The sequence below is a fragment of the Struthio camelus genome, chromosome 1 (genome assembly GCF_040807025.1).
Source record: "Struthio camelus isolate bStrCam1 chromosome 1, bStrCam1.hap1, whole genome shotgun sequence".
Classification (NCBI taxonomy): domain Eukaryota; kingdom Metazoa; phylum Chordata; class Aves; order Struthioniformes; family Struthionidae; genus Struthio; species Struthio camelus.
In genome coordinates, this window is record NC_090942.1 from 120,970,700 (window position 1) to 120,996,204 (window position 25,505).

Here is a 25,505-nt window from a genome sequence, read left to right on the forward strand (position 1 = left end):
CATTTCATCATTGCAGCCCCTTACTAAAGGCTGTAGTAAGCTCATCATCACTTGAAGACTGCGCTGAGACTGAGTGACTTTTTGTGCAAGCTTTGTTATGTGTTGCAGGGCTCGGTAGCCTACAACTTCATCCACTGAGCAGGTCACTGAGGAAGACTGAAGGACAGGTGCTATGCAGGAGCGTCAGGCTGAAACTCTGTACCAGACATGCTTTACTTCTTGCATGCTAGTATGATACAACCCATTCACACCTTCCTCTTCATGTAGGAAAGGCAGAAAAGGATAGCGGTTCTTCTCAGAGCTTCTTGGAGCTTGTTTGCTGGAGTTAGTACATGAGTTCCTCTCCTGGACCTAGCCCAGTGTGAGTGGCACCAGACGGATCAGCATGGAGTGACTGAATCAGAGGAATACTTAGGTTGACAATGAATCTGTTGCTTAGCAGGTGTTCTCCAGCCCTCCATTGCTTTATTCACGGGTCAACAGACTGGGAGCCTCAGCTAGGTCCCTCTCCCACCCTCTGCCCCTCTACTACTCTACTAGCAGCACTGAAATTCAGCCTTAGACAAAGACCATTGGAAACTACAGCTCCTGACAGGCCTGGATGCAGGGATGTTCGCACCATATGAAACTGGGCCCGTCCTGTCCCTGTGTGGGAGCTCTGCAGGAGAAGTATGTTGGAAGGGAAAGTTTGCTGCGGGATGGAGATGTGATTCATGGCTTTTATACAGAAGCAGCTGGGTCACATTATGGCGAGCTTTGGAATAGCTGGGGCAGACATGGGAAAGATAAGGCTTTACAACACTTCTTAGCATCCCCTCCCACTTTGTGGGGATGGTGGCCCCAAAGAGTAGTGAGGTTATTCCAGAGATGCGGGCTCTCCCTCCCCTTGTCTGTCAGGCTGCCATTCAGGAGTGAGCTGTCTGGTTTTTATGCTCCACAGAGGCATTTGTGTTTGCAGGGGTATGCCAGCATGCACTCCAGATTGAATTTCTGAGACTAACTGAGAAACAGGAAAGCCCCATCCCTCACTGAGAGATCCTGTGCAACTGCTTCAATTGGCGTGGCACTGTGCTCATTGCGACTCAATCCTTAGGGGACCCGACATTTATCCTGTCCTTTCCAGGGTGAAATTCATTCTCTTCAGTTGGTGTTTTACCTCCATATGAAAGGCAGTGCACTTGGACCCCTGGAACGTGGATCACTGTGGCCCACGGTCACTGAACTTCGCTGAGGAGTCTTTGGTCTCCCACAGACCGAAAATGACCTCAGTGAAGAGAGGAGTAAGACCTTCTTGGGCTTCTGAACACACTGTACCACTCAGAGATGGGGATCATCAGCTGTCTAAAATAGGCACTAAGTTTTCACCAGCAAGAGGCAGGTGTTACTGTTTAATTGTTATAAAGCAGACAAAAGAAATCAATGTAAGTGTTATAATATAGATATTCAATTAAAATAAGTATCGTGTTGTCTTTAGTGGCCGTAACCTGGAAGGATGGCTGAAATACGAAATTTCACCCAGGTGGTGCAAGACATTTTCAAGGACACATTTCTCCCTTACATGAATGGCTGGAGGAAAAACATGACGGAAGCAGCAGATGAACTGCAAGCTAAGGTTGATGCTGAAAACTTTGACTATGTTATCCTTTATTTGATGGTGATGATTGGGATGTTCTCCTTCATTATTGTGGCAATCTTGGTGAGCACTGTGAAATCAAAGAGGCGAGAGCACTCCAATGACCCCTATCATCAGTACATTGTTGAGGACTGGGGCGAGAAGTATAAAAGCCAGGTTCTGAATCGAGAGGATTTAAAGTGTGTGGTCCATGAAAACTTTGGTGCAAGGGAAAAAAGCAGCCCTGGATCACCCTGACCTTTTGGAAACATCATCAATGATGAAATCATAAAGCCACACATAGGGAATTCACTATAATTATAAATGGTTATAAAACTGTTTGTTAAATTAACAGACAGGTCAAAGTGGAATAGAGTGCTAAGGAAATCAACATTACTGTTTTCTGTGAGAACTTTGACAGGGCTAATTGGGGAACATCCAAGAAAAATGCATAATTGTGCTTTGCTTTGATATTCTGTTCTTCAAAAAAATAAAACCAACAGGGAATTTTTAGCATTTTTGAAATCTAGAAGTGGATCTGGATGTTGCCACCTCAGAAAAACTAGCATTTTGAAGTGGTCAAAAGTGTCAATTGAGATCCAAACTGTATGGTTTAAGCCCATCTTAAAAATAACATGAAACTGTACCAATAAATATCAAAATCCCCATCTATTGACTGAACAATATGTTATGGTTTGAATCTTAAGAGGTAACCTATACTTGCACACATTCAAGCCAAACTGTTGTTTTAATGATGTAATCTGGCTCCCATTTTGAGTTCCTTATTCATTGGCAGTAAACATTGACTCATGGCCTTCTGAGGAGGCCTGTTTTATAGCAACAGAGCTCCTAAACTAGCAGTCTTCTTCTGGGGACGTGTGCTAGTTGTGCAGGGCAGCCTCCAGCGGTTCAGCAACCCCCCCCAAGTCCGTAGCTGGCCAGCTTGTCTCTTCTGCTGCTCCTCGATTCTCCAGAGCTCTGTCTATCTGGGATGAAGGCTGGGTTATGGAAGCTTTGGTTATAATCCTAGCAGTCAGGACTCAGTGTAAACTACTGAGATCTTGCCATGTGGCTTTCACAAGTGGGATTTCTATACCCAGCTATAAAGGCTGGCCTAACGCTGTGATTCATAAGGACTTGCCATGTTGTGTACTGGTTTCCACTGGCTGGGGAATGGGTTCTCAGGACGGTTTATATTCCTCCTGTGCTGGCAAAGCACCACAATGCTGGTTCTCAGGGAACAATTAGAAGCAGAACTGGTGGCACTTCTGGTATTAGAATATGCTTCCCTTCATAAAGCTCTGCGTTTAGCTCCTGTTCCTGTTGCCAGATTAAAGCCGTTTAAGCTAAAAGTTCCCATGCTTGCTTTTTGTTTTTAGAATGTCTTGGCTGAAGCATGTCTGATGCTGCATTTCTAACAACATTAAAAAGAAAAGCAAAAGAAATGGACCTCTTTTATTGTGACACTTTGGCTTGTTTCAGAGCCTGGTCTTGAGATCTGGCATGAGAGTGGCTGTCATGCCTCAGATGTGCCTTTTACCAGCATAGTTATAAGCCTTTGAATAATCTCCATCCATGAGTGTTAGTGAAGACTTGTTAGGTCCTAGCATAGTTTTCTGGTCAGTCTAACTCTACCATGCATGTCCTCTTCCCTCCTACCTCTCCTGGGTGACCTGTGGGTATGTGTCAGCTCCCCAGCTCTTGTTTTGGTTGTGCTCAACATCTACATTGCAGGAGTTGCCTTAACTCTTACTCTTGAGGCCCACAGACTGGAAGAGTGCAGATACTATGCTGCCAGCTAGGTGGAGGGGTGCTGGGCCCAACGCTACCACAGTGCTGCAGTCAGGTGAAGACAACAGCTTCCCACAGGGTACAACAGGGAGCATGGTCCCCCCCAGAGAACCTGTTCAGGTACCACTAACATTTTAAGCAACTGATACACCTGCTCAGCCCCTGCTCCCCTCAGAAACAGATGGCAGCTTCTGCCTCTGGCCATGCCGCTGGTTGTTTGCAGACTATGTGGCCCTGCACAGCAAAACTACGAACAAGGCCTGTTTTTACCCTCAGAGCTACAAAACCTAACATATATGTCCAAGTATTACTGTCTCTAGTAAGTGTGGATCATAGGCAGATGGTCCAGTTAAAGTCATTGTAAAGAAGAGTTTACAAGGTAAGGCTTCATGCCACAGAAAGTTTCAGTTTCAGGAGCTCAAACCTTGAAAAATTCACCACTTCCTAAACAAATTACACAGCCTGAATATTCAGCATTGTTTGCCTAGTAACAAATAGGAGATGGATGTATTGCGTTAGATCTTGCTGTCATAAAATGGGTTCCTCGCTCTCCGAGGTGAGCAGTTGGTATGTCTGGGCAGGTGAAGGAGGGTATGAGTGAGGTATGTAAGGTGCTGCTTTCTACTCCTGCCTCAGGCAGTGGCCAGGACGGTGCAGATTTACCAGTCTGCATTTGGTAAAGACCAGCAGGAAACCACTACCTGCTGAACAGAGGAGGGAACGGCAGTGACTGATAGCTCACCCTTGCATTGCTCCTGGGGCAGGGTGAGCCTCTGTCCCCAAAATGCCAGGGCTCGAACTCCACAGTGCAGCTCCATCAGCTGCCTGGGCTCGACTGCTGCTGGGATGGGCACAAGCGGGATTTGGCCCTAAACGCTGCCAGCTTGTAAGGCAGGCACAGCTTCTTTGCACGTCTGGGTCACAGGACACGGAAACCTCCTCAGCAATGAGGAGCGTATCAGTTCATCTTTTGCTGCCTTTTGCGGTTTTGCTTGAGGCTTCCTACTTCCAGCGGGCTGCCGTTTTGCAGAAAAACAGCTACTGGTGTTTCGGGGGGAGACTACGGAGGCGTGCAGAGGGGCAGCTGTAGAGCAACTGCGTTCTTCAACAGGAGCGCCGTCAGGCTGGAAAAATCACGTGTCTGAAAAAGCGCCCGTGTTACCGCCAACGAAATGGTTGGTTTTGTTTTTAACCCGGAGCGGAGCGTGCGGTCGTCCCTGCCAGGGCTCTACTGGCTGCGCGGGAGCCCGTCCCTTCGTGCCCAGCGAGCGCTGGGGCCCATCTGCCCACGTTTGGACGCTGCCATGGGGTCGAGCCCCTCCAGCAGGGCCACGTAAAGGAGGAGGCTCCCGAATCGCTGCGTGCGCCGCGGCGGGCCGCTCGGCCCCGCTCGGGCGGGGGCAGCGGGTGGCGGATGTGCCGCCGGGGAAGGAGGTACGGGGGGGACACGGCGCCGGGCACGAACTCCCCACCAAAAAAAAAAGGGGACGTTTCCACCATCCTTTCCTCAAAGGGAGAGCGGGGAGGCTAAACGCCACCGCGGGCGGCCCTGTGAGAGGGTCACGGGGAGGAGGGCAGGGCGGAGGCCGCCGCAGCACGGGTGCACCCCAAACGCCTTATTTTTAGCTTCTTCGTGCTGTGCGTTTTTTTTTTTTTTTTCCCCTCTGCCCCTCACCCCCAAAAGCCGTGGCAGCGGCCGAGAGGGGTGACAACGCGTGGCGAGGGGAGGCGAGAGGCGGCGGCCGCTCGGCGTGGGCACAGGCCTGGCCTCGCCGGCGGCCGCGCCGGCAGCTGCCGCTCCTGGGAGATGTAGTTTGTCGGCGGGCTGGCGCCGAGCGCGATGGCCGCCCCGCCAGGCACACGGTGAGAGCGCGCGTTCCTGCCGCCTTTCCCCCCGCCGCTCCCCGCGCACCGGGCCTGGGGGGCTGGCGGGGGCCAGAGCCCGTGCGGCGCCCGCCGGGGACGGGACGGGCGGTGTGGGCGAGAGCGGGGCTGCCCCCCGCCTCTGCCAGCCCTTGCTCGGCCTGTGCTGCCGCCTGCACCCCCGCCCCCCCCCCGCTGCCTGCCTGCCCCCCGGCCTGAGCCCTGCCTGCCTGCCCCTCTTCCTGCCCCCCAGCCTGCCCCTCGGCCTGTCTGCCCCCTGCCTGCCTGCCCCACTTCCAGCCCCTCGGCCTGTCTGCTGCCCTGCCTGCCCCCAGCCCGCCCCCCCCCAGCCTGCCCCATGCCTGCCTGCCCCTCTTCCTGCCCCCCAGCCTGCCCCTCGGCCTGTCTGCCCCCCTGCCTGCCCCCTGCCTGCCTGCCCCTCTTCCTGCCCCCTTGGCCTGCCCCCTACCTGTCTGCCCCCGCCTGCCTCCGGCATGCCCTGAGCCTGCCTGCTCCCTGCCTGCCTGCCCCCCCAGCCTGCCCCCCTTCCTGCCCCCCAGCCGCTCTGCCTGCCTGCCCCCCTGCCTGTACCCAGCCTGGCCCCCCCAGCTTGCCTGCCTCCCAGCCTGCCCCCTGCCTGCTTGCCCCTCTTTCTGCCCCCCAGCCTGCCTGCTTGCCTGCCTCCTTTTGTGCTCCCCCGTGGCGTGCCTGCCTGCCTGCCCCCCGGGCTGCCTACCCCCCTGCCGGTCCCCAACCCGCCCCCCAGCCTGCCTGCCCCTCAGCCTGCCCCCTGCCTGCCTACCCCATGCCGGCCCCCTACCTGCCTGCCCACCCTTGGCCCTTCCTGCCTACCTGTTCCTCCACCTGCCTGCCCCCCGCCTGTCTGCCCACACTGCCCCCTTGCCTGCCCACCCACACTTGCCCCATGCTCCCCTGCTTGCCCCACTCTCCCCCTGCCTGTCTGCCCCCTGCCTGCCCAGCCGGTCCTCCTCCCTGCCCCTCCTGCCTGCCTCCCTGCCCCACTACCCTCCCGTCTGCCTGCCAACCCTTGCCCCTTTCTGCAGGTCCTCCCTCCTCCCTGTCTGCCCTGCCCTGCTGCCTGCCTATCCACCTGCCGCCTGCCATCCTGCCTACCTGCCCCCCTGCTCACCGTCCTCCCTGTGCACCCTTCACACTGGCTGTTGGGAGCGGCAGTGCTAGTGAAGTGGCAGCAAAAGCTCCCTCAAAATAGATTATGTCCTTCTGGCCACATCTAAGGAAAAGGTGTGCGTGATTTAAAAATTGACGGGAGACATACTTGCTGGCTATAAGCCACTCCCCGGAGCGATTATGTTGTCTCCAGGAGTATTGCTGCGGAGTAAGATGCGTAGTTGCTTGAAAGTGCATGTTACTGCCTATGAATCTGTTGAGGTTTTTTTCTTTTCCTAAACAAAACTAAAGCAAATAAGTAGAGTTGCCATATGTTGAAAATACAGCTTTGGTTTCCTCATGTGTGTATGCAAGTTGCTGGCTGTGCTGGGTGCTGGTGCTGGTGCTGCCAGGACCAGGAAGGTGACTGGGGGCCAAGGCAAAGCTGGGACTCAGGATGGAGCCGGGGGGCTGGCAGCCCAGCAAACCCTCCTAGAGCAGGGTGCTAGCGGCAGGCAAAAGCTTGCAACTTGCAGTGACTCTGGCACGTGGCTGAAATAGTGCCCTGGGTCCCAAGGGGCAACAACCTGAAGCGCCACTGACAATTTTTTCTATTTGATTTTAATCCAGGTGCCATGCTTGACATATCCCATCTGCTCTGCTTACTTAGGGTTTGGAGCGCGTGAAGTGCTGCCAGAGGAATCATTAGTGTTTTCATTTCTGCTTCTTCAGGTATGGAGATCTCATACGGCTTTATGTTTCTGATGTTCCTTTAGTTGGTGTTAATTTAGAAATTACCTTATCAGTGACACTGGTATGAACTGAGCGATTTTATAGATCTTGTTGTGGCGTGTCGTCTTGCCTATGATCACATATGAGCTGTAAATATACATGTATATCTGACTTAATATTTAACTGCTGCCTCTTACAGCAGTGGTTTGTGATCTGTTCTTAGGGCAGCAGCTCTGGCACACCATTGCTCCCACTGTATTTCTCTGCAGCCTTTGGGCTGTGCCATATTACTATGTTTTCCATCTACCAAGTTGTTTCCTTTTTTTTTTTTTTTTTGAGGAGTCTTGGTCCTGTCCTCCAGATGCTGAGCCTGCTGCATGATGCAGCAGGCCAAGCATAGTGGTGGATCATCCAGCTACTCGCCAGGTGTGAAACGAGCATCTTGTTCCCTGAAATATGTACATTAAAGAAAACAGCAAGAGGAGATGGGTGGAAGAAAACCCCTTTTCTAGCTCAGGATATATTCAGCCATCACTTCATTCCTTCATTCTAAATGCAGTCAAATACCTCAGTAGCTCACTGCTTTCTGAGGCCTTGCAGCTGATGACTTTTATAGCTCTTCACAAAGTGGATAAAATGGAGGTACTCAGAAATCCTAGGCAGACATAGAAATATCTCGAGTCCTATTTTATTGCTGAGTGAATGGAATTATTGGCAGGCTGACTGAGAAGTTCAGCCAAGACAACTCAAGTGGGTTTGTGAGTTCCCGGATGCCTGTATAGAAATTTTCTGGTGCACATAGACCAGTCGATATTCTGGCTCTGCATAAGCAAACAATGGTGTGAGTGGCTGGCTTGTGATGTGGTTGTTGTGGTAGAGGGGAGCTATAATTCAGTGGCTGACAGACCTGGATTCAATTCCTTGCTCCGCCACAGCCTTCCCATCTGACTGGGGCCTAACTCCTTAGTCCGTCTGGGGTGGTCAGTGTTGCACAACAGAGATGCTGAGGCTGGTATCAGCCAAAAGGCAGCTCTGTGACCTGATGCAGTGCTCCCTGGGAACTCTTTAGCCCAGCTGATGATGTGCACCAGGTTTAGTAACCCTGCCTGCCTGCTCTGCAACCTGTAGACCTTACTGCATTTGGAACTAGCAGAGGACTGATAGTACAGCACTGAGGTGTGTGATGCACACCTCTGTTCCCTTTCCCATCTGCAGTAGTTTGACCCTGCTTCACAGAGGAGGGCAGAAGGTAAATAGGCTAGTGACTGTGAGGTGCAAACACAGTGAAGAAGGCTGTAGATATGTGTGAGAAGGATGTCATTTTATCCCTAGTCTGTATAGATGCATATGCGTACGTGATAGATAGGTTATGGAGAGTCTATCACAAAGTTTCTGGCAGGGCTTCAGGCTGAGCCTAGCGCTCCTATTTCTTTTTCATGTGGCTCAACATGAAACCTCCTTGCTTACAAATGAAGGTAATGGTGACCTTCCATGGAACCAAGCCTCCGTTTCCATTAGTGCTGTGTTTGTTAAGAGAGCTTGCGTTTTCTTGGGGAACAAACAATGCCTGACTGTAGATGTGTTTTGAACTCCTATCTTTGCCTTATCTGCCTCTGAAAAGGCAAACATGAAACTGGCTGTTATTGGCCTGCTTGCTTTTAAGATATCGCAACCTTGAAAGTACAAGCGTGTGAGCTTTTTAATTCTGAACTGATGACATCAGTGCTAATAAATGTTGCTTTTCAAATGTGAAATGAATCCTGCCTTTTTCTCTCCTTTTCGCTCTTTCCTCTTCCTTCCCCATGCCCCAACTCCACCCACTTTTTTCTGTCTGGAGGCTTCAGCTGTGTTTTATAAGGTCTGGACCAAGAAGGAAAATTTGAGAGGTGAAATGGGGAGGAGAAGTGCGTGATCATTGGAGGATGGTGACACGGGATGTGGAAATGCAATGTGGAGAAAGTGCAGTGGCTTCACTGCTTGGTTCCAACAGGAGAAGGCATTGTAAGGACAGACCCCCAAAAGTCTCAGCTCTCACAGGAAGCATTTCTGACTATAATATTGCTGTTCAGAGGAAAGAGAGGATTTCTTTATTTCTCATCATTTGTGACTTCAATGCAGTTACTCCTAGTGGATACATAATATAGGGAGTGAGATCAGGCCATATGTCTCAGCTGAGTGGAAGTATTGTGTGAAGTGTTATGCTGAATGCTAAAATAATTGACTCAGAAATGAGAGCATTCCCAGGAGTGCACACTGTGGTATACATTATATGCTGCTTCTTACTGGTGGGACAGTACCCTGCCACCAGACCCCACAGATGGGCTTACGTAAGGTTTGCTGAATCTAAAACTTTCTTCTATATGTAAAAAGCACTAAAACCCTATTTTCAGGATAGATGCTAGTGTGTGTTTGAATGGCTGATTTCATGCCTTTTTACAACATATTGCAAAATTGACTCCAACTGAACCATAGAATTTACAGCAATTTAGGAGAAGAGTAAAGACTGTGTGTGGTGAAGCCCCATCCTAGTCAACATTTTGAGATGGGGACGCTCTAGTTGGGTAGTTCAGTCTCTTCAGGTCCAGCCAGGCTTGTATAACTTGGCTTTCTTTGTGTAGCCTGTAGCAACACAAATTTGATATTTTGGTATTGTGAACCAAATTCTGCTCTAATGGGTGATTTTGGATGTGATCATCTGTCAGAGGATTTTAAATCTTAATGGTCATTGAAATTCTGGAGGAAACATCAGAAGTTAAAATGCCTTTTTTTTTTCTGGAGGTGAAACATTAGTGACTTGTTAGTTCGCAGCTGATCTGACATTTTATCAACAGAAGAGAGCCGCACAACTCAGGATCAGCTTAGTAAATACTGAATACTGACGAACAGGTTGGCCGTGCCACTGTTTAGGTACAGTTTGATCTGGGTAAGAGAGGCTGACCTTGTAGCTTCTGATTTCCTGACTTGAATCTCCGATGGTGGGATGTAATCCTGGAATACCCTATAATGAGTCATGTGGCATGAGACGGGCTGCCATTTGCAACCTATGGAGTGCTCCTCACAAGGCTTCCTTGGGAAAGGCTTGTGCATAGATGCTGTATACCCTCTGCTCTGACCTCAAACTGCTGGTGCTGGAGCAGGAGAAAAGCCCTGCTGCCATGATCTAAATGCATGGGTGAAGAAGCTGTGGTGCAGTGGTCATGCCAGGAGGCGTGAGGCTTGGGTAGGGATGTGAATCTTGCACACAAGGATATGAGAAGTCCTAGAAGGTATTTCTGCCTCTAATCTCTCTGTAGGCAGTCTTGCTATTTGTGATTGCATGTCACAATTTATACTTCTTGGTAAATGGGTCTTCATGAAAATATGTTTCCTGAGCTGTGTGATTGAAGAGGGGAAAAAGCAAACTCACCGTTCCCAGGCAGGGACATAAGAGCGGGTTCTGGCTGGCAGGATGGTGCATGGCCATCGGAACCAAACACCTATGTTGGACAGTCCAAAGATCGGACTAACTCAGTGGCCAGGAGCAAAGTGTAAGAGCCCAGGGCGAGCACGTGTGCACTCAGTGAGTCTGTCCTGACAGATACTCTCCATTTTAGTCTGGGGTCTTCTGTGGGCATCCCTCCATGGGTATACCTACAGGGTGGTCTCTGCAGGGTGAGGATTTTTTCAGAGGAGAGAAAGGAACACCCTTGTTGGGGAACTAAGGGCCTGTCAGTACCCATGAAGAAGCTGACTAGGGGCGCAGGAGCTGCAAGAATATTTACTTGACTCCATGGTTTCCGAAGAAAGGTCAGGAGCAGCTGTTGTGCTGTGGTGGTCATTTGTTCAGTCCAGCTGCCAGTGAAAGTTTGGACTGAGCCTTACGGTTTCCTCCTGCTCTCCAACAATGACTCTTTTGTTACACTTACAGGAAACACCTCAAGGGGGTCAGGCAGGGGAATGTGCTTAATCCGAAATCCAGCAGCTGAAACAGTGTCAGCACCAGTGGAGCAGCTGTGGAGACCAGAGGGCAGTGTTATGGCTGGGTGTGCTGTGGCCCCCAGGCACTTCTCAGCCCCAAAACTCATCTCTGAAATGTACCTCATCACCCTAGGGATCCACCAAGTGGTTGATTTGCTCCCGTGTTATTATGGCCTTCATGGACAAATTAATTTATTAATTAATTAGAGAGAAGCTTCTAGATACTAGGATCTCATTAGGCGTTCAGGCTCTGAACAGGGCAGATGGGCTTAAAAACCACAAGACAACTCTTCTGGATGTTTCTGTCAGCTAGACCTCAAACATCAGTGAGGCAGCTTGATGTGCACACGTGTCAAGCTTTCAAAAGCAGCCAGCACTGTGTTTTCAGTTGGGCAGCTGCTGGGATCTACTGCGCATGGTGGAAGTGCAGCTCCCCTTTGTGCAAGTGTGGCACCTGCCTTGAGCCTGTCAAAGCCCTGTCCTTCAGCAGCACCCCACACAGACTTGTTGCTCTTGTCAATCAGCTCCAAAAAGACCCACGTAGGTCATTCCAGAGCTGCATGGGACAGACAGACAGCCAAGCTCTGTGCAACAGATGAACTTGTCAGAGAGCTGTGGTGTGGACATACTGAGTACAAACAGATTGGCTAATTCTTTTTAATTTTCTTTTCTTCAAGATGTTTCTGCCCTGGTCTGTGCCTTTAGAAGTGTGACGCTTGTTGGTGCTGGGTGCAGCCTACTGTGGGACAGCCATTCTCACTGCAAAACCAAGATGGTGGCGTTTAACTGGAAGGTGAGGATGCTTTGCATTTATAAAACAGTGAATTTCTGCTCTCCCTTTAAGATGAGGTGGGGTGAGTGCTGTGTTTAAAGATGTGTCCCTTGCCTACATGAAGGCGATTTAACCACTGCGCTCTCTGGCCCTCAGGCCTGGGGTCTCCCTGTCGTCATTTCCGATGGTACATACTCAGCCCCTTGGAAGTTGACCCCAGCACATGCTGTTAGGGACTCACGCTTTGGATGCAAGTGCAGTGCTTGTTGGCAGGCTCTGTTCTGTTTGCCCCTCCTCCTGCAGGCTTTCCAGGCTTTTCTCAGGCTGTTGTCTCCTCGAATCGATACTGCACGGTGCTTTCTCCACCTCGTCTGTTGGTGTATTGGGGCCATAAACATTCTGCAGGGCACATGCATAAGGCACACAGATGTTTGAGCTAGTACCTCATATACTAACAATTTTAACATGTTTGGTTAAACCATTTATCAGGAAAACAATGCTAACCACAAGGCTTGGCTCTACCTTTATGGTATTACAGAGCTGTGGTTAAAAGAGAGTGCCACTTTTAATGTGTGGGGAGATTCACAGAGAATGATGTCTTTTGCAAAATTAGTGTGGAGTGGCTCTATGTCAGAAGTAACATGCAACTTGTATAAATCAGTGTTATAGAAGACCTTACTTGAGCACTCTGATATGTGTACTTCAAGGGGACACCTCAATGGGGTAGGAATACAAGGCTTTTTCTGAATGCAATAGTTTCACGATGGCTAAACAGCTTTGTGAGGTGCGAGGAGGCCTGCTAAGTGTACTGGGAGGCCTGCTAAGGAGAAGCATCACTGTGAATCTACCGTGCATCACTAACAGACAGGAGTGATCCTGCAGGCTGGGTGACTCTTAGGAAGAGGAGTCCACCCACCCTCCTCCTTAAGAGGAGCTGAGACGTTCCAGGACCTTCAATACCTTTCTTGAGCTGACACCTTTTCCTGGGTGCCTATCTTGCTCTTACAATATTTGTATTCCAAGTTCACAGTACTACCTATTTGCATGTCATTTTCCACTCCATATGCATTTACAATAGCCAGCTTTTATAACATTGAAACATTTAGTGCAATTTCATTAGTTCCAAGCATTAAAAACTCCTAAAATTGAATGATTGGATGTGAAAAAAGAGGCCAAGTTCTTTTTACTTCTCTTCTGGTTCAAAGGCAGTTATCTATATCTTCTAGGTATGGGCAGGTTGGTTGCAAAACTCCCATAGATTAAAATTTTCAGGAAGAAAAAAGTTTCCTCAGGGATCATATCCGATGACTGAGATGCATGGATACATCACTCATGAGAACTGTTCAGAAGCATTGCTTACTTAGAAGTATTGCTTGACTTTCACCTTTTACAATTATCTTGAGGGAGTCAATTATTTCACTGTTTCAACTCCAGATCCTGTTGCTATTTCATTTGCTGTAAAGCAAACAAATAGGACAAAGACTCATTCAAAGAGGTTTCCTATACAAACTGAAATGAACTGAACTTATTTTTGTCCTTTGCCCCTAGCTGTTGATCTGCCCGGTTTAATACTTCCTACAGAAAAGAAGCACAAACAGAAGCATTATCATTGCTTTGAATAATGTTGTTGGTGTAGGAAGCTGCATAACATCCCTGTAGATTCATTTTTAATTGCTGAAGTATTCCAGTGACTGCTTAAATATATTGTTCTGTGTTTCAGGCTTTGGAGAATTTCCCATTGCTGATGTACATTTTGGCAGCTAAAACATTGATTCTTTGCTTAGCATTTGCTGGAGTAAAAATGTACCAGAGCAAAAAAATTGAAGAAAAATTGAAGAGGGAACGTGAAGAGAAATTGAAAAAAGAAGCAGAGAAGAAGGATGATTGAAGAGTCTCTCAGGTATACAATTTATTTGACATCCTGGTGTTTGATAATGGCATTGTTGTGTTAATCCCATTATGTTTTGGCTTGGATACGTTTGGATTGTACAATTTAGAACTATCACTGTTATTTGAGTTCTGTTAAAATTTGTGTCCTCTGATGCCTCAGCATATTTGCACGCCTCTATCATGCCCGTTCTTTGCAAGAATATAATTACCGCCAGAAAAGTTTGGTTACCATGATTAATGTTTTCAGAGATCTTAGCCCAGTATTCTTTTTCTGCTATTTATCTTCCTGAATCTTTATGCCCAACTGGTTGCATAGGATGTCCTGACACATTGAAGAGGTTGTTAAATTGGGCAAAAAATGCATGAAAAGGCATGTCAAACAGGATGGCATAACAGGACTCCCTGGCCTTAAATACCATAATTAAAATGGAAAAGAATCAGCCATTCCATGCTAGTTAAATACTTTACGAGTTGTTGGTAGTTTAGCTGGCAGGGCCAAATCTCATGCCATGCAGCTTCCCAAGATAATACAAATGCTGCAGATTATGCTGTGCAGCATATGGTGCATATAGTTCAGTGAGAAAAATGGAAATATTTCTCCAGAAAAGAGCAAAATGAGCATTGCCAAAGTTCATAAAGGTCTGAGTTTAAATTCCCAGTGTGCCAAATTCCTTCCCACTATCTTCAAAGTAATCTTAAGCAATCATCGCCCCATTGGATCAAGTCCGTTAGCAAAATCAGTATTTTCTAACATTAAGATTATATTCCCTGCATTGTTTGCCATGTGTTTTTTGTATCATTTCATTTCAGCTCACTCTGCTCCGCAGAAAAATAGGAATTCTATTCCTGCCTGCCCTGTGTAAGCTCAGTGGGGGTTTGAAGTAATGTTACTCTTTATTAAACAGGAAATCTTACTTTCTGCTTTTGAGTTCATCACCTCACATATGAAGACAGTTTCAGTTTTTAGAAATTTTACTAGTTTTGATTACAAATCTATCACTCTTTTATTTCATGCAAGAGGGACTGGAAACTGTGACTAGAAATGGGGCCCTGGAAATAACCATGGCAATGGAGTGGTTTATTCCCATAGAATAAACAACAGAAATGAAGGTGTTTTTCAGTCTCCTGTTTATGTCATATCATGGACATGTCTCTGGGCTGAACTGTGCCATCTTAAGCTCTTATTTTAAATCAGTTTAGCTAGCCATTGGAAAAGCCTGTGCGGACACTTAGTTTATGCTGAATACATCAGACAGGGGTAAGTTATATGGAGTTTTAGTGCTAAACAAATGAGAAATGGGAATAAGATGCCTTCTAAGTGAGCAGGTCTGATACTTTTGAAAAGAAAACAGTACCATGCTGTGTGTGCAGCGGCAGGTCCCAGGGAGTTCTGCCTGGCAGAGTCCTTAGCCCAGAGGATTGCTGCACCGGGGTAAGGAGCTTGTCCCATGAGGCCTCTAAGTCTGGCATGTGACATTAGCCTTGTTGAGTAAGTGGCATTAAAGGATCTCTGATTTCCTGGAAAATACTCTAAAAATGTTCTTGGTCACCCAGTATTGCCACTAGAGGCCCTAAATTCTGCCATCTCTAGAACTGACATCCGTGTCTATCCTGGGACTGGAAGAAGGAGTGGATTCTCCTACCCTGAAAATCTTCTCCGGTGTCAGCACTGCAGAGCTGTGATTAGCTCTGGCTGCAGCATGCCACGTGGGCAGGCAGATTTAGCCCATGTGCTGCCAGCATAGCATGCCTGCTGTTCTCACTGCTGTTTCCCCACCCTGCAGATCTTCTGACTCCTGGCAGCTTGCTTGGATTCCTTTCCTGGGAGAACGAAGCCTTCCTATAGATGAAGGATATATCAAAGGAATGAAACCCTCAAGAGTAACATTCACTTAAACTGTATCTCAACTTTTTGTACGTACAGCAAAATATCTAAGCCTCTATTTATGCAATAAAAATTCCTTTGTTAAAAAAAAAAAGTAATGGCCTTGGTTGCTGCTTACTACAAATGCTACACTTAGAGCTGCAAGGGAGGCAGTTTTTAAAGATTAACTGCAAAGAGGTAGCTGATTTTCAAGAAATAAAAACCTCTGAATCCATCATGGGTGTATATAAGGTTTATGGACAGACAGAAAGAAATCAGGAGGTCTCTGTGCCACTCCTTCAGAGGAACTACTTCCTGCAGGGGTGTAAATCTGAGACTCATGGGCCCTTTATTGGGTCTAGGCAAAACCCAAGGTGTGAGCTTTTCAGGGCAGGTCTTTCTCAAGCGCTTTCAGCACTTAGGACTTCCGTAGAGTAATGCAAATCACAGTGTCAGTATGAAAGCTTTTGAGGAAGTTTAATGCTAAAAAGTTTCTTATGTTGTTTTGCTATGCACAATGTCTGAAAGCTGTGTCTGGCTATTTACTACTCAGCCTATGAAGTAGAGAGATATTTTTATTAACAGTAACTAGTCATTCCCGCACATGCAATAACACCAAATCCTGCAGGATAAGCTAACACGGTCACTGAAGGCTAATCGACAGAGAAGATTTTTAGCACAGAAATAAAGGCTTAGGCATGCGTACCAGTGCCAACCGTTAAAGCTGCCTTCATGTTTCCATTGTAAAGCACTGCCCAGATCCTTGCAGCTTCTGGAGGTTAGGGTGAAGCTGAAATCCCACAGGGGAGAGCGGAGGGGAGGGAAGACAGGAGGCAGAGGGCCCTGGGAGTGGTCTGGGAGCCAGGTGGGATGCAGGAGGACCCTGGGACAGTTCGCTCCTGCCTTCTCTCTGCGGCTGCAGGCTCAGGTACCTGGTGGAGTCAAGCAAGCGCACACTCTTCCAGTGTCCATCTCACAAACATCAGCTGACTAAATTTGTGTGCAGTTGATAACAGCTAATGTCCAGAGAGCTCTCAATGTGTCAGCATTGCTTATCATGAACTCCTGTGATTTTTATAATTTCACTGTTCACATGGTCACCTTGGTGAGCAGAAAATATAAGTATTGCGATAACCACATTCCTAGGATAGAGCAATAGTCTTGCTGTGGCAGTCTGAGGATTGTCTGGCTAGAGAACTAGTGCCATCATAAAAAAGTAGTTTCTCTCCACTGTCTCAGCAGTCATCTGGGTATGCAAACATGGAATTGAATGGTAATTTAATTAAATGGGTCTGCTGTGTTCAGTTAGAGTCTGCTAAGCACCTCCTTTAAGCAGCCATTGAGGGAAACACACCACGATGTTTACCTAAGCCACATGGCCCAAACTTTAAAGGAAATTGTCAGGCCTGTGTAGTGTCCCTCAGCTTCAAAAGCAAGCAACATGTTGGCTCCGTGCAGTCAGGCATTGTCTTTGCATATCGGTCCCAGCCCAGATTTTTTTAGACTTCTATCCAAGAGTAAAATTTCTAGCCCGATAGCAATAATGTGCTTTTTTTTTTGTTTTTTAAACTGAAAGCAGAGGTATTCTCCCCTTCAGCAGAGCTGCTCTGTACGCAGAATCAGAGGTACGCAATCCACTTTTAAAGAAAGTAATTTAGCGTTACTTCAATTTAGCATCATTTAGCACCCAAAGCAATCAAGACTGGCATTAAAATCTGGGGACCCTAATGACCAAACATGTGAAAGAAGGGAATTAACGTAAGGAGCCTCTTTCTTTTTGGTGCCTTAAACACGGAGAAAAAAACAGCTGTGAGGAGGCAGTCTCCTAGTCAGTCTCCTCTCCGTCACCCTCTCTTTCCCTCTACAGCCAGATCGGAAAACCTCTTTGTATGTTTATGACTCCAAATTCGGTCCAAGTTGGCTGCTTTTTTCCCTAACTTTAGAGCAGTGCTACAGCATAAACCACCCACAGAGCTTGCACTGGATGTCGCAGCAGGCTGATATCCTAGAAGTTCCAAAATAAAGAGATTGTATCTGTTCTGAAATCTGCACCAGTTTCTCTTCTCTGATATGTCAGGGTAGAGGTTTGATCACGCTGTGAAAGCCAATCGGGAAGGAGAACATGCCCATGTTTCCTTTCACTGTGTGGGTTACAGCAGGTTCGCTCACCTCTAGCGTCCACTGTGCTAAAGCCGTAGGCTTGAACAAGAAAATATGCTGACACTGGGGGGAGACACCAGCTCAGGTTTGTTCCAGTTTCCCTTTCAGAAACCAGCTGGGGACCTTGAAGCCTGGTTGCTTACTGAAAGAAATTTTCTGTGATCAGTCCAGGCAAGCTTAAAAGAGGAATAAAGAATTCAGTTCAACTGAGTTTCTGCAAGTGGGAGGAGACAGCAAGAAGAGAGAGCCTTGACATATGCAGCATGTATGAGTTTGCAGCTTTTTAGAGGGCAGGGAATCTACATGGGTTTCTCTTACACATGTTCCCATCCCAGAAAGTGAGCCAGGTCACGCTCTTCTGATGCCTACAGACCTACAACTTCTCTCTTTATCTATTCCATAAAATTATTCTCTTTGAAAAAAATACTCATGTTGTAAAGATGGGGAACTTAACCTTACAGAATACCTGATTCACCCAGGTCTTTCACTATCACATGTTGTCACTGTCACCAATGCCAAGTGTTGAAGGCTGAGAAAATAAAAGAGTTATTGGCTTTTACTCATTTAGTGTTTGCATCTTTAGGCTTTCTTCTACTGACATGAAGGCCACGTGTTTTTAAACAAAAGCAGAAATCCTTGCATAGTAATACAGAAAGTAGCTGTTGGAATTGTAAGGAAAACACTAAACATTGCCTGTTTCTGAGAGGACCCAAGTATCTTCTTTAAATAGGGCTCTTCCAGCTTGAAGGAGCTCAGTGGTTGCTGGGTATCTCTAGTCCTTAAAGTGAAAGAAAGTAAAGAAGAGCTCAGCAGGAATGTTTTCTTGTTAACCATTTTACACTTTAGCCCAAATGAACCTTTACAGAGGCATTAAATGCCTTTTAGTCTGAAGGCCATGAGACTTTCACCTGCAATGCAACAGCACTTTTGTTGCTGGAGGAAGCCAACATTGCCCTGAGCAATGCCGAGGGCAGGGCCAGCTGCAGTCCTGCTCCTGTCTGAGATCAAGGCTAGTTTTAGGGGCTGTTTACCTGGGTGCTGTGCAAAGCTCCTCATTTCTGCACAGCCTCCAGTGCTGTGGCAGAGTCTAGCACGCTGCTGAAGCTGTACAGTGTCGACTTCAAGACAGGGTTGCCAGCTAGAAAAACCTGAGTGTTTCCTGGGGCAGCTGGGATTCCTCATCTGTTGTCGCATGCAGGCATTCTGGCAGCTGTGCCACTACCCCATGCCGCTCTAGGGCCATTTTGCTGCAAATCAGTCAGCTAAATACTGTTTAGGCTCAGGTCACCAGCTCTAAGAGCCTCAGATACAGACAACTATTTCTAGCATTTCTTTCCTCATTTCTCTTTTTGGGGATCAGCTATTCCGGCTGTTTTTTCTTGCTTTTCTCAGCATTGTCTGGGACAGAGACAATGTCAACCTTCACAACCCTCCCTGATCCCAACTCTCATACTCAGCAGTGACAGCTGGCTGGCTTCTCCACCAGTTTGCCAGCTCTCAACACACTTTGGGCAAAGAGGAACGCTTGGACAAACCCTCCTATCTCCCTCTTCCAGCTCCATCGTGGGAGAAGTCAGTAGACTGAGCTAACATACACCTCTCGTTTCAGTCTTCCCCAGGCAGTTGTCCCACAGTCCACATCCCTTTGCTGTTCTTCCAGCTGTGCAAAAATCACTTCCAAAGATCTACCAACTTACTGCATCCTCTCCCTATTTATTAACCTCATAGGTGGGGGCTCAGAGGTGGCTGGATGTTTACACACAACCTGTGCCATTCCACTGTGTGGCTTTGGCAATCAAAGCCGGTCCATCTTTGCTATTGAAGCAAGCCTAGCGTATTATCTAGGCTCAGCTGGACCTTGACTGGCATGTGGTGTATCAATCTTCCATCATGGGTATAACCAGATCACAAGCTGGCCCTTTTCCACTTGATAACACATAGCCTCTGTTGTTGCCAGATGAGTTATCCCCACAACGATGGACTCCTCATTTGTTCCTGTAGAGGAAAACTTTGGGCACAAATAAGTGATTAGGCATGTATTCATGTGTATCTCCATATGGCAACAATTTCTCGCTCTCTGAATGTGATAAAAGAACTATTGAGAATGTCCCTGTGTAATAGCATCAAAGGCTGTACCTCCCCGGAGTGCCACGAATTGAAAGGACTGTCTCTCCAGAGACTCTGATGAGCTGGTTTCACAGAACAAAAAATGTATACAGCTGTTCTGTATCGATTACTAGAAGCATACTATGAGTGACTGTCCTTTTTTTATTAGCTTTTTTTTTTTTTACTTTCCTCTTCATATTGTTGGTTTTGCTCTCTAATGCCTCATCTTCTGTTGGTGTGACTCTTTCCCAGGTCTATTTTTTTTTGATATGCTATGAGTCCCACTGTATCTCCTTCACACGATCACTGCAGCAGGAAATTTCAAGGAACAAGTTCACAGAGGCATAGGCTGGGCTTTGAAAGTTGCTGGTTGTCCTTCCATTACCTGGCCATCCTTCTCTCTGTTCTTGTGCACAGCACAGAGTGGGCTCTGTTCTGCCTAGTCAGTCACTGGAGCTCACTTCTTGTGTCCCACCATCTTTATGTCCCCGACTCAGGCCTCTCTAGGCTCTTGGCCCAAGTGCATTTGCCCTGTCTGCAGCCTGGGTTGCAGCATAGTGTTAAAACAGAGAACTTGAAAATAGAGAAAGGACTGCATTGAGCTGATCATTACAGGCCTGCTTCATAAACTGGAGGAAAATGAACGTCTTTTTTCCTGAAGACGAGGCTTGGAAATGGGTTTACAAGTAATTAGTCAATGAGATGTCATGTAAAAATTCAGGTGATTTGCATTCCAGCTAGCTTAGAGCGGAGGGACATCTGTGATAGCTTGTTTCATCAATATACACATTTGCATTTGCCTCTCCTCTTTATGTAAAGCTACTTTAATTATTTTATGCTAGTGGTACATCTCAGTCACACAGAGAGCTGGGAGCAGGAACAGAGGTTACTTGCTTAGACATCCTGTAATGGTCAGGTAGAGTGGGCCTCACTACAAGAGCTATTGCTAGCAAACCTAATAAAATAATAGCTATTTAAAATCCTGCCAAGAAGATATTAGACTCACGCATGCTATTTCAAATGCTCTTGAATTAGGCACATGCTATTTGGTAACATCCTCCTATTAGAATGTTTAGTCATATGTTAAAGAAATCACTTGTCATCCTAAATTGCCAGTTGAGTCAGAACTGTATGAGCCACAATATTTTTCTTCAGTACAAAGGGTTACAAAGTTTTGTAGAAAACATTATTTGTAATTGTCCTTGTGCAGCAGCAAAGGGGGAGGGATGGAGGAAGTAGAGGACTCATCTCGGAGGAGTTTGTAAAAAATATCAAAGTTCGTTTGATTTCAAACTCACTTTTTTTTCTGCCTACAGGTTTCCATACACAAAAATCAGGACTGGGTAGAAAAGGTTCACTAGCCCTCAAGCTCCAAACAGAAGGCTGGGAAGAGTCAAGGTGCTTAGAGAGGCCTTCCCAAGCCAAGAGTCCTTTGCAGCAAAAGGCTATTTTCCCCTTGCTCTCTAGGAGATACGGTACCAAACACCTCCTCTTTCCTCATTCTTCTTTCCATGAAGGCTTCACCCTCATTCTAGCAAAGAATACAAAATAGGAAACACTCGTAAATTCCTGCGAGAGAAGCTACTTCCTCATATTTCCCTCTTGCTAAAAATGAATGGAAAGCAGGTGATTCTGTGTATAGTTCCACTGACTCCACTGAGAGTTACTGAGGCGTAAGGCACACCCTAGCAATGAATGAAAATGTTGCAATTTGGCCCTAAACCCAGAATTGTGCAAACAAGTGGGTAGAAGAGACTGGTAAGGCTGAGCTGTGAAGAGGAAGTGGTCTGGGACGCTGCTGGGTTCAGGTTCTGATCTCACTCCTTTTTATGTAAATCCAGACTAAAGCAACGAAGCCACTGGGTTTATGCTGATGTGACTAGGGCTGCAATTAGTGCACTGTTGGTTCTCCATAGCTTTTTCGCAATAGCACAGTGCAGTGTCACCGGGTGAAGGCAGGCAGAGCCATTGTGAAAATGGGCTGTGCATCATTTGTTTCTTCAGAAAACCAAGCTACTGTGCAATTATTGTCTACCCTTGTGATAAAGAGGTATTGGACTGTTTCTCTTCTCAAGATGGTTTCACACCATTTCATTGACATTTAGTGAAGCAATCGCTGCTTCAAAACAGTGTGAAAATATATTTAGGGCCATGACACCAGAACAAAAAAAGCATTCCTGCCCCTTTCCAACCCCTCTCCCTTTTTCCTTTCACTCTTTCTGCCTTGTACTTGAAGCACTTAATTTTCCATTCCCTGCTGCTTCTGTTTGTAAAAAAATGAGCTGATATTTTTGGCTGATGCATACAGAGCTGAGAAGAGATGGTTATTTGTCCCTGTTTATTCCCTTCTCAACTCTAGAGAATTACATACACCAGTTCTTCTGAAGGTAGAGGGAACTCCGCAGGTTTTCTCAGTGTATTGAGATGTTTTAGAAAACCTGTGAATATATCTCATAACTTGTTTCTTTTACATTTTTATGGTTTTGATTCTCTGTCTTAGAAGTACACAATAAGCACATGGAAAGTATTGAGCAACATAGAGAACCACTTTATAAAAACAAGAGAGCGTTCAATGAACTTGAAAAGTAATTCATTTAAAACCGATGTTAGGAAATACCACTTTGCACCACTCATAAATAATATTTTGAACTCAATTCCATGAGAAATAATTACATCTGAGTGCTCAGTAGGACTCAAACTAGAGTGCTTCAATGTCACGGATAAAGAAAATCTCCAGTGATAGATGCCATATTTTATCCTAGGAGACTGAACTCTTCCTGCTTTAGAGCCTGAACCAACTACTGATTGATAGCCTTTAGAAAGGAACTTTCCTTTTAGCAAAATTTCTTTTACCTTTCATTGTAACGCTTGTTGCTGACCCTTGTTAGAAGCAAGGTACTAGGCAAAATGGACTGTTGAGCTGCTATCAATATTAATACCTATATTATTGGGAAAGTCCATCCTTTTGGATCAAAGATAGGCGTGACCTGCAGAATTCAGTTTGCAGCCCAATCTTCCTCAAAATTTGGGGGTATTTACATCTGTGGCTAGGGCTCATGATTCTCACAATAGGGGAATTTATCCAGAAGGCAGGCTAACTTAATCCTGGGCATGCTCTGAGTCCATTGTTGCAATAAGGCAAACTTCCCAGTGCCTGTGTATCACATACCAACCTAGTCCTGCAATGCATCTAAAACTTAACATTCATATTTAAAATGCCCTATTTTATTAGGACTATTGACAGGTGTGTTTTAGGTTTGCATCCTTTGAAGGAAGGGGCTTGGCAGGGCTGGAACAGGCGGAGTAATTAAAAATGAATCAAGGTACCTTTGAGGCCTGCCTGCAGAAAGACCCAGTTAAGAAAATGTGTCCAGGTAGTAGTTCTCCCATCTCTTCACTTTGTTAATCGCTACCTTCCATTTGCTTGGAGTCATCTTCTCTATTCCTTTCATAATCAAGTCACTGAAGAGGATACACCTATAGGAGTAGGTCCTCTCAATAGACCTCAAGGCAAAGCCCTGCCTGTTGTTTATAATAAACCATTTCAAAGAAGACCAGGCAACATCCATAGGATAGAGATAGCTGTAAGATGAAGGCACAGCGAGAAGCTCATGGCCATTGGCTCTAGCAATTTCAGGGCAACACTTAATGCTGGACATGTAGATAACTGGTGGGACTGGAGGCTGAGTTCCTGTCTCCTGATCCTTGACTTCTTTTGTCCCCACATGCATCATCTGCCTTTTGTCCTTTGTCACAATTACACATTTCCCACAGGACAGAGTCAGAGAATCACATAATTCCTGAAAGATAGCTTCCTGCCGATCGACGGACAGTTTATCTCTTAATAGCAGTCTGTACCTCCAAGGCACCCACCCTTGGCTGCTGCCAGCATGAACAAGTGTCCATATTGGCCAGCTCAGGCTGTCTTCCTCAGCTGTTTTATCTCCTGTTATGAAGCTTTCTGGAATATCTGTTTCTCCTAAAAAAACAGTGTTGAAGCCCTTAAGCTGCAGTGTCCGCAGAGCTCTTAAATACTGTAGACACTGCATCTGTGAAGCAGCGTCGAAGTGGCCTCTATGAATGATGTGCCTGAGAAGCGGATTTGCAAAGCGCTGCATGTTGGTGTCCCGAGAGCTGTGAAGGGCTGTGAGGTTCTGAGGAGAAGGACACGGAAATCGATGAGCTCATAATGAGCCCTGCTACCTATCAGCCGTGTCACAACCAACGAGCACCAAGGGTTCCAGATGCAGATGTCTCAGAAAACAATAGCGCCATCAGGCTGAGTAAACTGTAATTTTGCAGCTCAAGGCTTCTCGCATCAGGATGTTGCTCATCTCAAATATCATGATTCCCCTCTCCGAGTGCTGGGTGCGGTGCTCAGGCCTGGCATACGCATGTGGATGAGCCTTATGTCACCAAAAGGGGTGCGGAGGGATCGGGAGATGGAGGAAGGAGCTGCTTGGGATCAGCCCAGAGACCATGCCACGGCCTGAGCCAGGCTGCAAGAAGTATCTATGACTGGAGAATCTGAAGTCTCACCTTCCTTGGGCTTCTGGTGTCTGCTGAAGGAAATGCCTCTGTCCTCTTGAGGTCCACAGCCTGGCCGTACCCAGCTGCATCTACTACAAGGATGTGTCCATAAATGGGTTTTTTTTTCCCAAAGAAATAAGCAGAACACATTTTTTGCTTCTGAAGCATGTTTGAAAATACCAATCCTTCTCTAACAGCCTGCTGGGTAAGACCTAGGAGTGGGGGAGGCTAAAGGTGGGAAGGGAGCCTGGCAAGCCGAGCATTACATTTATGGCTGTGCTCTTGCTTGTGCCCAGTGCACACTGAATCTTGCTCTTTTCCATAGGATAGTTTCAAGACCAGAGGAAGAAACTGTCCCCTCTCCTCTCCGGCTACTGTATGGCCTTGTGGAAGATGTGGACCTGAAACCCTTCAGGTGGAAGGGGGACCTGAACCCAGGTTTTCTGGTTACGGGGGAACAAGGTAGACCTCCGGACACCCGCCAAGAGCCTCTGTGCAAGGCGAGCCCAATCTTGCCAGTGTATGAGGTGCTGTCAGGTTGCGCGTGCCACTCTGCAAGGTACGCCTGGTGCAAGGTGTCCAATGGAGCAGACACCGTGTGAGGGGCATCCCGCTCAGCCTCCTGAGGATGAGCTGACGTGCAGCTCAAGGCCTCTGCAGCAGAAGAGGCATATGGTAAAGTGGGGGCTACAGCTGGGCTGGGGGATGGAGTACTAATAGCTAGGGAGGAGAAGTGTGTGTGTATGTGTATGTGTGCGCGCACACACATACGTGTGTGTATGTGTGTGTCTGCGTGTCTGTGTATCTGTGCATGCATGCGTGCAGAGGCACAGCAGGCAGCAGGTGTTAAGCTGCGGAAAGGCATGGAGCAGCAGAAGATGAGGACTATTTTGACCCATCCGTTTTCTTACCTGTCCCTCCTTCTCCCCTCAGATTCACACGCAGAATTTTACCACAGGAACAAACTTGTGAGCAACAGGAGTGTTAAATTGCTCACACTTAGCTATAGCTACTAGGCTGGGAGTAAAGGCTGACAGCATTATCAGTCTGCCAGATGGAGCTGAACAGCACAAACACGTCAGTCTGATGACGACCCACAT

The 25,505-nt window shown here is 46.9% G+C and overlaps 3 protein-coding genes across 4 annotated transcripts; 2 read left to right on the plus strand and 1 right to left on the minus strand.

The window, feature by feature from the left end:
- Positions 1-1,492: 1,492 nt before the first annotated feature.
- On the plus strand, positions 1,493-1,870 carry KCNE2 (potassium voltage-gated channel subfamily E regulatory subunit 2). The gene has a single exon (XM_009667587.1). It carries the CDS (start codon positions 1,493-1,495, stop codon positions 1,868-1,870), a length of 378 nt encoding a protein of 125 aa, XP_009665882.1.
- A 2,714-nt stretch (positions 1,871-4,584) lies between these two features.
- SMIM11 (small integral membrane protein 11) lies at positions 4,585-15,717 on the plus strand. Of its 2 annotated transcripts, XM_068913248.1 has the most exons (4): positions 7,208-11,623; positions 11,761-11,876; positions 13,576-13,755; positions 15,530-15,717. In XM_068913248.1, exons 1-3 carry the CDS (start codon positions 11,347-11,349, stop codon positions 13,741-13,743), a joined length of 561 nt encoding a protein of 186 aa, XP_068769349.1. In that variant the 5' UTR covers positions 7,208-11,346; the 3' UTR covers positions 13,744-13,755; positions 15,530-15,717. The 2 variants fall into 2 exon arrangements, 1 of the variants encoding a protein (XP_068769349.1); XR_011135418.1 differs by lacking the exons at positions 7,208-11,623; positions 13,576-13,755; positions 15,530-15,717 and adding exons at positions 4,585-4,837; positions 7,025-7,126 and having other exon boundaries at positions 11,761-11,847.
- Positions 15,718-23,131: 7,414 nt separating this feature from the next.
- On the minus strand, positions 23,132-23,993 carry C1H21orf140 (chromosome 1 C21orf140 homolog). The gene has a single exon (XM_009667641.2). It carries the CDS (start codon positions 23,991-23,993, stop codon positions 23,232-23,234), a length of 762 nt encoding a protein of 253 aa, XP_009665936.2. The 3' UTR covers positions 23,132-23,231.
- Between the last annotated feature and the right edge of the window lie 1,512 nt (positions 23,994-25,505).